Source organism: Pollachius pollachius (genome assembly GCF_949987615.1).
Source record: "Pollachius pollachius genome assembly, chromosome: 17".
Taxonomy (NCBI): domain Eukaryota; kingdom Metazoa; phylum Chordata; class Actinopteri; order Gadiformes; family Gadidae; genus Pollachius; species Pollachius pollachius.
The window spans coordinates 21,528,630-21,540,650 of record NC_136950.1 but is presented as its reverse complement, the minus strand read 5'-3'; the positions used below and the strand labels follow the sequence as shown (position 1 = coordinate 21,540,650).

The window sequence follows — 12,021 nt, the reverse complement described above, 5'->3', positions numbered from 1 at the left end:
TCTCTCTCTCTCTGTCTCTCATACACACACACACACACACACACACACACACACACACACACACACACACACACACACAGGCACACACACAGAGTGTGTATATCTTACGTTCTCTCTCTCTCTCTGTCTCTCACACACACACACACACACACACACACACACGCACACACACACACACGCACGCACTTATCCCCCTGGCTCTGGCTCCATTCTGCTCCCTGGATCCTGATGATGAGCAGTGAGACTCTGTGATCCATTGAGCTGCCTTCCCAGCACCAGGGGGCTGTTAGCGGGCTTCTGGAGGGCGCTGGGGGCCCGGGCCGTAAATCAGGAGTGATGGTTGATTGTTTATTGTATTTGAGCGGTATCGCAGCATCGTGAGATTGAGATATCGCCTTATCCAGCCCTGAGGCTCTTTTGTTATTGTACTTTGATTAACAGCGAGAACACAATGAATCACAGTTTGACTCTCTGATACCAGCGGACCGGGGGGGGGGGGGGGGGGGGGGGGGGTTGTTACCGACCGCAGCCGGCTCCTTCTCAAAGGGATTCTGAACCCACCGGCGCGCTGCGGTGTATATCGTAATCGTGTTACATTCCCTATGATCAGCCTGACCGTATATATTCCAGGAGGCAGGGTGGGGCAGAGGGGGGGGGGGGGCCCTCTCAGTCAGGTACTGACCCTGCCCGAGAGACACACACGAGTGTCAGAACGTTTGAAGGCAAACGGATGATGACAGCGGTGATGGAGGATGATGGAGTGTGTGTGTGTTTTGTCATGTTTCTATGGCGTCATTTCTAGGACAGATTTTGACGTGTGAATTCACCATTGCCCAGAATGCATGAAATATGAAAAGAACGATGAATACTATCCCGTTGCCATGAGAACAGCGCCGGTGGTCCAGGGTGGGCACGTGTACTTCAACAGCCGCATATAGAAGTAACCATTGACACAGACATAGGCAGGTCCTCCATGACCAGTATAGTACGTATTCTATCGACATGTGTTTTTTAATCTCTTATTTGTTCACACATTGACGTTTCTCTCTCTCTCTTCTCTCACTTTACCTTTTTCACATCGTCACCTGGGAATTCAACCGGTGTCAGTTGGTGTCTAACCCTCCCGTACTGGCCCCCTCCTCCCCTTCCCCTGGATGGGGGGGTGGGAGTAACGCGGTGGGTGTGTGTGGGGGCCTCGGTCGGGTGAGCGGGTTGGCTTTTTACGGCCCGCAAATGAAGTGTTAGGGGAAATAAACGAAGGAGAGTGCAAAGCGCTGAAAGACCGACCAACGAAAGGTGTTTCTGCTTTATGAGAGGAGGGAGGGGGGGGGGGGGGGGGTCCAGCTCGGAGCATGCTGGAGGGCAATGTGACCCCCCCGACCCTGAGAAAGAAGAAAAAACTCACACTGGCCGAGCGAAAGCAGCTTGCCATGTAGCAGGCAACGCCGAGCGAGGATGACCCAGGCTAACCAGTGCTGTCCAACTCTGGCGTCCGTCACGTCCAGGGGACGATTCACGCTGTTCTACCCAGAGAGGATGACCCCCATCCTGTAGCCGCACAAACTTTACCTGACCGTCTCCCTGGTTCCACCAGTGGTACGTCTGAATGACTGGTGAGTGTGGACACCCTGTTGTGGAGTTGTTATCATCGTTTATTAGCAGCCAGTCGTGGTCTCCTGACCTTCTGAGGCGCCGATGTTCCAAGCACGAAATTGCCCAACGCGCCGCGAGTTCACGGATCTTATAGCAATTACCACAACTCATCTGTAATGTGTTTCAGTCTGCTTATCAGTGTAAACACATTGATTATTATTTTGGTGCAAGGCTACCCGTCAGGAGAATCGATGGAGAAAATGACTCGGTCTGAGATCGGGATTTTAATTGAAGGCGTGTCTCAAGCGCTCTGCCGATCGGCTGGAAACCTCCCCCTCGGACGAGTCTGTCATCTCTACAGCCCTCCATCCCCACACCCCGGCCCCTGGCCATCTTTCTCCGAGTGTTTATCTGTTCGTCATTGCAGCAAAGTCCATTTTCTGGCCCGGCACGTTGGATGTGGCTCAGAGCCACTTAGGATTCCATTTTACAGACCTTTTCCGATGCAATGTTTTAAGGGAGATCGTCTTTATCGGCTTTGTTTTGGAACAGAGATATCGCAGGTCACTGTGGTTCGTGTGCGATTTTACAATGTCTCAGTCCAGCTGCAAAAGCAACTGTGTTTCAGAGCTGCACACGCAAACACACACACACGCAGGAGGCACGCACGCACACACATCCGCACACACTTGCATGTAGCAGACACGTGCACACACACACACGCACGCACCGACACATGAAAACACATTCACACTCACACACACACACGCACACAAACGCCAAATGGCAATAATGCGCCACAATAAACGCCAACAAGTCCTTGGCCAATCAGTTCCACAGAACAGACTACAGACAAACATGTCCGTTCCACCGGCTACAGAACCCCCCGGAAAGGATCGGAGGAACCTGCTTCGAGAACTACCAGACTTCCTGCTGCTAGGCAATGTGTGCGTGTGTGTGTGTGTGTGTGTGTGTGTTTCTTAGGACTAATGCAGGGAGCAGCAGTTGGGTTTAAGAGAGTGCCGGAGGATTGGGGTGGGGGGGGAAGGAGGAAGTGGAGGCCCAGAGGTGTTGTGTGCGTGTGTGTGTGTGTGTGTGTGTGTGTGTGTGTGTGTGTGTGTGTGTGTGTGCGTGAGTGTGCGTGATATATTGGATTTCAGCGAGCATAAGCCTTGACTTCCAGGGTTGGTATGTGTTGAATATGAACACATCTTGACAGCCCCCCCCCCCCCAGCCCCACACACTGGCATTCTGACGTCTGATGTGCACACACACTGCACGGGCATAGACACGCACACAAACACACACGCACGCACGCACAGACACACGGACACACTCAGACAACTACCGCGATTCAAGGGTAAAGGGAAGCAGTGTAATTAAGGAAACCTCCTGCAGAATCACAGCTGATGTTGTTCCAGCTATTTTCTCCTCTCTCTCTCTCTCTCTCTTCCCTTCTTTATTCTTCTTCTTCATCTTTTTTTCATTTTTTTTTGCGCCATAAAAATAGCCAGAATGTAGGTCAGCGGGGAAGCAAGGACAGTCTTTGCATTCCCAGCAAACCTTCGGCGGTGGAGCGGTATCTGGGAGTGTGGGGGCAGATGTCCAGCAGCACGCCACAGCCTGGTAAACCAAAACAAGGAGCTGCCACCCGGCCCAGAGGCTCTGGCAGGGCCATGTGGGAGGCATTACTTAAGCAAAACACAGCCTGCACTTCTGCATGCTCAGAAAGAACCCACAATCTGTTGGGAAGAGGGGGGGGCAGTACAGCATGGACCAGCTGAGGAGCAATCAGAAACATGAACGACAACACAAACACACGCAAGCACACGCATGCACGTGCACGCATAATAAGTGCGCACGCACCCATTCACAATGACTTCAGAACACCACTGCATCTGCGGGTCTCTGAGAAGTGCAGGGTGATCTGTCAGAGAGTGTTTTAGAACAGCTTTGTACTGGTGCTGGTGTTTTTGTTTTGTTTATGTCGATGTTTTTCAGACAATTGTTTGAACTCTGTATTAACTTTTGTCTCCTCCCCTCCTCTCCCCTCCCCCCTCCCCCCCTCTCCTCCCCCCTCCTCTCCCCCCCCTCTCCTCCCCCCTCTCCTCCCCTCCCCCCCCTCCCCCCCTCTCCTCTCCTCCCCTCTCCTCCCCCTCCCTTCCCCCCCCTCTCCTCCCCTCCTCTCCCCTCTCCTCCCCTTCCCTCCTCCTCCCCCCTCTCTCCTCCCCTCCCCACCCCTCCCCTCTCCTCCCCTCTCCTCCCCTCCTCTCCCCCCTCTCCTCTCCTCCCCTCCCCTCTCCTCCCCCCTCTCCTCCCCTCCCCACCCCTCCCCTCTCCTCCCCTCTCCTCCCCCCCCCTCCCCCTCCCCCCCCTCCCCCCCCCCCCTCTCCTCTCCAGGTGTGGGCACTGAGCTGGAGCATTCTGCGGAGGAGTGGGCTTGAGACCTGTCTATGGGAGCACGGCCCCGCAGGCCTGCTGCCCCAGATCGGACAGAACCTGGGGGTCCACTGGGGAAGGTGAGGCCACAGTCAATATGTTGAAATACCTGCTATGCATGTGCTGCTACATGGTATAACATATTATAACAAGCACAGTATGCCATGATATAGTGTAGCATTGTGAAATATAGTAAAGCATAGTATATAGTATTAGTATAGTATAACATAGTATAGCATAGTATAACATAGCATAGTATAACATAGTATAGTATAGTATAAGAAAGCTTAGCAGAGGAGCTATAGTGGTTCAGTATAGTAAGGCATAGTATCGTATTAGTATTGCATAGCTTATCTTTCGAGCTCCCTATCCGTTCTGCGCATTGCGTCTTTAAACGTATTGCATCTTCAAGATATGATTCAACCTTAAAACCGCAAAATAGCAAAGGACATGAGCGGCCTTGGATAAGTGCAGACCGACTGTCATCCCGCACCTGATCCTGTGTCTCAGGTACCAGCCGCCAACCTTCCACGTCCAGGCCTGGTACAACGAGGTCAAGGACTTCTCCTTCCCCTACCCGCAGGAGTGCAACCCCTACTGTCCGTTCAGATGCTCCGGCCCAGTTTGCACTCATTACACACAGGTAGCCAGCCCGCGGGCCGTACCATTTCATCATGAAGGATGGGGGGGGGTGGGGGGGGGGGGGAAAGAAAGAGAAACAACAATAAATCGCTGACGGTACAGTGAGGATTGTAAAGTGAAGCACTTACAATTGCGAGGTTTACCCATTCCCATATGCAATACACAACAAAGATAGCTAGGATAAGACGCTACACCATGCTAAGTACTTTTGTTAAGTGCCAGGACGTAGTACACACAATTAACGCGTACATTAAGTGTGTATATTAAGTGCCAGGAACTACAAACATGCACGTAGAACCGACCTGCAGCGTCCGCTGTGTGTTGTCGTGTTACTGAACTCCCACCGTGTGTCTCCTCTCTCCTCCTCTGGTTCCAGCTGGTCTGGGCCACCAGCAGTCGTATCGGCTGTGCCATCAATATGTGTTACAACATGAACGTCTGGGGGCAGATCTGGGCGAAGGCCGTCTACGTCGTCTGCAACTATTCACCGAAGTAAGCGCCTTCGCCGGGAAGAGGCATCACTCAAGGCCCCACTGCACCAGCGACGAGATAAAAGGACAAAGCGCGCGCTGCGTTTGTTTGTGTTTGCCTTTAACCTTCAGTCGGTTTAACCAAAGAGCTATTTGATGATGTGAAATAACCGCCGGTGGAGCGAGGTCAGCACAGCGGGTGCGGGGCTCCGCTCAGACCGCTCTGTGTCTCACCCATCGGTCGGTCGTCCACGCTGACCTGCCTGTCTGTTGTCCCCTGACCAGGGGGAACTGGTGGGGCCACGCCCCCTACAAACACGGCTCCGCCTGCTCAGCTTGCCCCCCCAGCTACGGAGGAGGCTGCAAGGAGAACCAGTGTTACAAAGGTGTGTGTCTGTCTGGGTGTGTGTGCGTGTGTCCTGGTGTGTGTGTGTGTGTGTGTGTGCAAGGGTGCATGTGCGTGCTTGCACCTGTGCGTGTGTGTGTGTGTGTGTACGTGTATATAGCCGTGAGTGTGTGTTTGCACCTGTGTGTGTATGTGCATGTCTGTGTACGTGAGTGTGTGCACGCTTGTGTTTCCACCTGTGCGTTTGTGTGTGTGTGATTTGTGTGTGTATTTAGTCATGTGTGTGTATGAGCACGTATTAGTGGGTTTGCATGTGTGTGTGTCTGGCGTGTGTGTGTGTGTGTATAAGTGTGTAAATAGTCCTGTGTGTGTGTAAATGTGTGTTTACCTGTGTGTGTCTTAACCCCCCCTCTCCATCAACACTCTCTCCCCTAACCTCCTCCCCCTCCCCCTCCTCCCCCTCCTCCTCCCCCTCCTCTCCCTCCTCCTCCTCCCCCTCCTCCTCCTCCTCCTCCCCCTCCTCCTCCCCCTCCTCCTACTCCTCCCCCTCCTCCCCCTCCTCCTCCTCCTCCCCCTCCCCCTCCTCCTCCTCCTCCTCCCCCTCCTCCTCCCCCTCCCCCTCCTCCTCCCCTCCCCCTGCCCCTCCTCCTCCTCCTCCCCCTCCCGCTCCTCCCCCTCCTCCTCCTCCCCCTCCCCCTCCTCCTCCTCCTCCTCCTCCTCCCCCTCCCCCTCCCCCTCCCCTCCCCCTCCCCCTCCTCCTCCTCCTCCTCCTCCTCCTCCCCCTCCCGCTCCTCCTCCTCCTCCCCCTCCTCCTCCCCCTCCTCCTCCTCCTCCTCGCTCTAAAGACGACTCCAGCGCTCCCCAAGAAGAGACCGAGGAGTACAACTTCATCGAGCCGGAGGCCCCGCGCGCACCGCAGCGGCCCCGGGCCCGGGCCCCCCGGCCCGACCGCCCGCCGGCCCCCACGCGGGCCCCCACGCGGGCCCCCACCGAGGGCCTCCAGAGGAACGAAGTGGTCAACACACAACAGATGTGTAAGCGGCTCTGGTTTCTGGCTGAATGGGACGGGGTTAGCGCTGTGTTGGGGTTCTGCTTTGTATCTGGTGTCACAACTGGTGTGTAAATACAACCTACACACCCGCCTTCATTTCGGGGAATTGTCTTGCTCTGCAGCCGCCTTTGTCGTCCCCCTCTCTGATTGGTCGGGGCAGGTTTCAGGGCGGGGCTAGCAGGGTACCTTCTGTGTTTGTGTCGGCAGCGGGGTGGGCGGGAGGACTCATTGGTTGGGGGTGGGGGCCTTGTATCTGGTGTCTCATTTAAGCGTGATCTCTTGTTTGCTTTGTGTTGGTTGAGAGTGATTTAGGGATAAGGTGAGGACAGGCGAGGTGTGTGTGTGTGTGTGCGTTTGTGTGTGTGTGTGTGTGTGTGTGTGGCTGTGTGTGTGCATGTGCGTATGCGCGTGTGTGTGTATCTGGTTGGGGGGTGGTGGATGGGTGGGGAGGTCTGGCTGTGGTTTCTAAATGACTTCCTCTCCCCGGTGTAAGTGGCCCCGGCGTGCAAACTTAAGTCAGAACTCCGAGCGCTGCTGACCACCAGAAATTCCTGAGCCCATTGGCTGAAACCTGATCACATGACACCGTTTCCCTGGGAGTTCACCCGCAGATGTTTCTTGTAAGTCGGGGCTCCAGCCAGAACAGCTCACCGATGCACTATTTACAATCCGGTCGTATAGTCCACACCTTCTTCATCCAGAGTGCCTTGCTCAATATTCCTTAGATGTAGGCGTCGGGAATCAAACCCACTTCAATTTGACCCCCCTTCTGTGGACCCCATGGGCGTATTCAAACAGTGTGTGTGTGTGTTCCTTTGTGTCCCTTTACAGCTCAACTCATGAACTGCCACACCAAACTCCGAGACCAGTGTAAAGGAACCACGTGTAACAGGTACCAAGCAGCAAGCACATGTTCAGTGTTCAGCTCTTTGTGACATCGGCCTGTTCTACGGGGACAGCGTGTTATCATCCAGGCTACGGGGACAGCGTGTTATCGACTCTACGGGGACAGCGTGTTATCATCCAGGGCTACGGGGACAGCTTGTTATCATCCAGGGCTACGCGGACAGCGTGTTATCGACTCTACGGGGACAGTGTGTTATCAACTCTACGGGGACAGCGTGTTATCGACTCTACGGGGACAGCATGTTATCAACTCTACGGGGACAGCGTGTTATCGACTCTACGGGGACAGCGTGTTATCGACTCTACGGGGACAGCGTGTTATCGACTCTACGGGGACAGCGTGTTATCGACTCTACGGGGACAGCGTGTTATCGACTCTACGGGGACAGCGTGTTATCGACTCTACAGGGACAGTTTGTTATCGACTCTACAGGTACAGTGTGTTATCGACTCCAGGGCTACGGGGACAGCGTGCTATCGACTCTACGGGGACAGTGTGTTATCGACTCCAGGGCTACGGGGACAGCAGCGTGTTATCGACTCTACGGGGACAGCGTGTTATCGACTCTACGGGGACAGCGTGTTATCGACTCTACGGGGACAGTGTGTTATCGACTCTACGGGGACAGCGTGTTATCGACTCCAGGGCGGGCTACGTTCACACACTCTGTCATGACCTTTGCCCCCTCTCATTGATACAGGTATGAGTGTCCAGCGGGGTGCCTGGATGAAGCCGGGAAGATCGTTGGGACCGTGTACTATGAAATGGTACGTGCACTCATGTTGCATTATGAGCATTTCATTATATAACATTACGCTTACATTAAGAGTATTTAGCAGACGCTTTTATCCAAAGTGATTTGGATAAAAGCAGTTCATACACACATTCACACACCGACGGCGGTGTCAACCACGCAGGGCGACAGCCTAGGGTGAGGTGCCTTGCTCAGGGGGCACCTCGACACTCTAGCTAGGGGGAGCCGGGGATCGAGCTAGCAACCTTCCGGTTATAAGTCAACCCGCTCTGAGCTAGGCCGAACCCTGAACATATTATCATGTTATATTTTATTGTTATTGATGTTATCATACATGAATATGTTAATATGGGAATCTAATAATACTCTCAAGTATTATTACTCCAAAAATTTACATCACTGTAATGTAGCATACAATTTTTATTATTTGATAATATGACATTAATATAAGAATGTTTTCATGAACGCATGTAAAACTAGACATTGCCAAATCATAAATGCATTCAATTAAAATAAACGAATGTATTATTCCTCCAGCAATCCAGCGTGTGCCGGGCGGGGCTTCACGCCGGGGTCATCGACAACGATGGCGGCTGGCTGGACGTCACGAGGCAGGGCAGGAAGGAGTTCTTCATCAAGTCCAACAAGAACGGCGTCCAATCGCTGGGGTGAGTCCCGGGGGGGGCGGGGCCAAGGGCGGCCATCTTGATTGACAGATTGCAAACACCTGGTACGTGTGGAAGGACTCTCCATCTCCTTTGGATTAATGGTGTTCTTGGTCTCACAGGAAATACCAAAGTGCTAACGCCTTCGTCGTTGCCAGAGTAACGGGTAAATCTATCCTGATGTATATTGCTCATATGACACCGAACTGTGGATGTTGTGCCCGTTAATATCGAGTCATGGTTTCTGACCGACAGTCTGTGTCTTTCCCGCAGTGAAAGGCATCACATGTGAGACAACGGTAGCTACACTATGTCCGTTTCAAAAGCCTGCCAGGCACTGTCCCAGGTACGATCCATCTCTCTCTCTCTCTCTCTCTCTCTCTCTCTCTCTCTCTCTCTCTCTATCAATCTCAGATGCTCCCTCTCCCCCACTTTATTATCTGATCCATAATCCATGTCTTCATGAATATATGCATCTCTGCTCTCTGCTTTCAGACTGTGGTGTCCAAGGAACTGTCTGGAAGAGAATCCGCACATCTCTAGAGTTATCGGAACCAGAATATACTCAGATGTGAGTCTCTCTCTCTCTCTCTCTCTCTCTCTCTCCCCCCATAGGTTTTACTGCTACTAGTAAAACAACTCTGACCCTAACCCTCTTGCTCTTTTCTCTCTCTCTCTCCCTCTCTCTCGTTCTCTCGCTCACTCTCTCTCCCTGTTGCAGAAGTCAAGCATATGTCGCACGGCCGTCCACGCCGGCGTGATCCGCAACGGCGCGGGCGGCTACATCGACGTGATGCCGGTGGACAAGAGGAAACAGTACATCGCCTCGTACCAAAACGGAATCTTCTCCGAGAGGTACGGCGCTGTGTGGCTAAACTGTTCTGCTAGCTCAGCTGGCTGGAGTGAGTCAGCAGTGGGGTGACTTAAGCCTCTGGGAGGGAAAGAGAGAGAGACACAGAAAGACATGGGGGACAGAGAGAGAGAGAGAGGAAAACAGAGAGAAACAGAGAAACAGCGAGAGACAGAGAGAGAGAGCGAGAGAGAGAGAGAGAGAGAGAGAGAGATAGAGAGAGCGAGAGAGAGAGAGAGAGAGAGAGAGAGATATACATACATATATAGGAGATAGAGATATACATATATATACATATGTATATCTGTATGTTATGTTATATTGTTACAGGTTGATATATGTACATATTGTTCTGACGCTCTCTATTGTTATTATTGTAATATTTGTAATACTGTAATGCTTTGGCAACACTGTTTGGATTACCAATAGTCATGCCAATAAAGCTTTTTTGAATTGAATTGAGAGAGAGAAAAGACAGAACCTGTCAGAAACTGACAGAAACTGAGAGAAACAGAGAAAAAAAGAGACAGACAGAAAGGAGCAGTTACAGGCCGTGCCTTGTGAAAAGGACTGACTATGGGGTTAGTTCATTGTTTTGGTTGGACAAGACATTATAAACACCTACAAAAGTGCAAGTGCACGTGCACAGTAAAGCAAACACATGCACACACATGAAGACATACATGCACGTATACACACACTCACACATACCCCCACACACACAAACACCGACACTCACACAAAAACACACACACACACAAGAATAAGCAAACATCCAGACATTCTCGCTCCCTCTTTTCCTCACCTATTCACCCCCTCCATCCCTCCCTCTCCCCCCCTCTTCATTCCCCTCCTTGTCACTCCCCACCACATCTATCTTTGTCTTGACAACGCTCCGGTGTTTGTTTGCATCTGCCTGTCACCCCCCCCCACCCCCTGCTATAACCTCCCACCGTGCCCCCCCCCCCCGACACAGAAAAGAGCTGTCGTGTTTCTGTAATGAAAAATAAAACATCTAAACAAACCCCAGAAGGATCTCCCTCCTGGAGTGTCCAATCTGCTGGCGTCCCGCACCCGTCAACCTGAACATGGGGAGGGGGGGGGCATGCACACTCCACACATCAGCGGAGGAAGAAAGCAGATCAGAGTCACGTGCATCTACGATGCGGGTGTTCTGCCCGGACAGTCACATGACGACCCCCCCTCCCCTCAGAGACTAATTCTCTTTTTTAACTTGTCCTCTTCTCTCCCCCCCCCCCCCCCAGTCTGCAGAACCCCCCAGGAGGAAACGCGTTCCGGGTGTTTGCGGTGATTTGAGGACCCTCCCCCCTACCTCGGGCTCCCCACTGAAAGGGGGACCTCACTCTCAAGCAAGAGTGAGGGAGAGAAAGAAAGACACTTGTGATCGTTGCATGAGGAGGAAGGGTGGTGCTGGTGGTGGAGGTGGTGGTGGAGGTGGTGGTGGTGGTGGTGGAGGTGGTGGTGGTGGTGATGGAGGTGATGGAGGTGGTTGTGATGGTGGTGGTGGTGGTGGAGGTGGTGGTGGTGGTGGTGGTGGTGGTGGAGCTGGTGGTGGTGGAGGTGGTGGTGGAGGTGGTGGAGGAGCTGGTGGTGGTGGTGGTGGAGGTGGTGGTGGTGGTGGTGATCAGCCTCTGTTTCAAACTCAGTGACGGAAATGTTTCTGCCTTTGCTTACCATCCTCCAGTATATCAGAGGTGTGTGTGTGTGTGTGTGTGCGTGTATGTATGTGTGTGTGTGTGTGTATGTGTGTGTGTGTGTGTCCGTGTGGGGGGGGGGGGGGGGGGGGGGCAGAGGTTGTCTCCATGGCAATATAAACTGAGCAACAAAAAACTTAACACACAAAACCACCCACTCTGAGGGAAAGGTTAGCGCGCTCTGGAACCTCCCTCGCCCTGACATCTGAGAGGGAAACGTGTTCCTGGCCTGCTGAGTTCAACCGCTCCGACTGTAAAATATTCTTGTACATACTTGTCAATATAACTGTTTTTGTAATAATGCCTTTGTTATAATAATGCTAATAATTATATACGATTTATGTAAGGAATAGCTTATGTTATGGGAGACGGCCTATGTTATAACACAATATTAGCACTTAAGGACAGGCTGTTGGTTTTGTATGGTAATGTTTCTGAGGACGTCTAGTTTGACGGTCTCCCCTTTGGCACATGGATTCTGGTGCTCTGGGAAAAAAGGTTCCTACATTTTCTGTGTTTTTCCGTATTGTTATCGCGTTTTATGGTTTATGTTTTTTTCAAAACACATAGTGGAACAAATCGATGTGCG

The 12,021-nt window shown here is 52.5% G+C and overlaps 1 protein-coding gene across 1 annotated transcript in view; it reads left to right on the top strand.

The window, feature by feature from the left end:
- Positions 1-11,137, top strand: part of LOC307088947 (cysteine-rich secretory protein LCCL domain-containing 1-like) — a 15,635-nt gene extending 4,498 nt beyond the window's left edge. Inside the window, 15 exon segments of the mRNA XM_079755026.1 lie at positions 3,994-3,997; positions 4,000-4,034; positions 4,036-4,112; positions 4,543-4,675; positions 5,051-5,166; positions 5,430-5,530; positions 6,336-6,524; positions 7,373-7,433; positions 8,149-8,215; positions 8,740-8,870; positions 8,990-9,033; positions 9,141-9,213; positions 9,363-9,438; positions 9,589-9,722; positions 10,983-11,137. Coding sequence (XP_079611152.1) covers positions 3,994-3,997; positions 4,000-4,034; positions 4,036-4,112; positions 4,543-4,675; positions 5,051-5,166; positions 5,430-5,530; positions 6,336-6,524; positions 7,373-7,433; positions 8,149-8,215; positions 8,740-8,870; positions 8,990-9,033; positions 9,141-9,213; positions 9,363-9,438; positions 9,589-9,722; positions 10,983-11,034 — 1,293 coding nt within the window. The 3' untranslated portion in view covers positions 11,035-11,137.
- Positions 11,138-12,021: the final 884 nt, after the last annotated feature.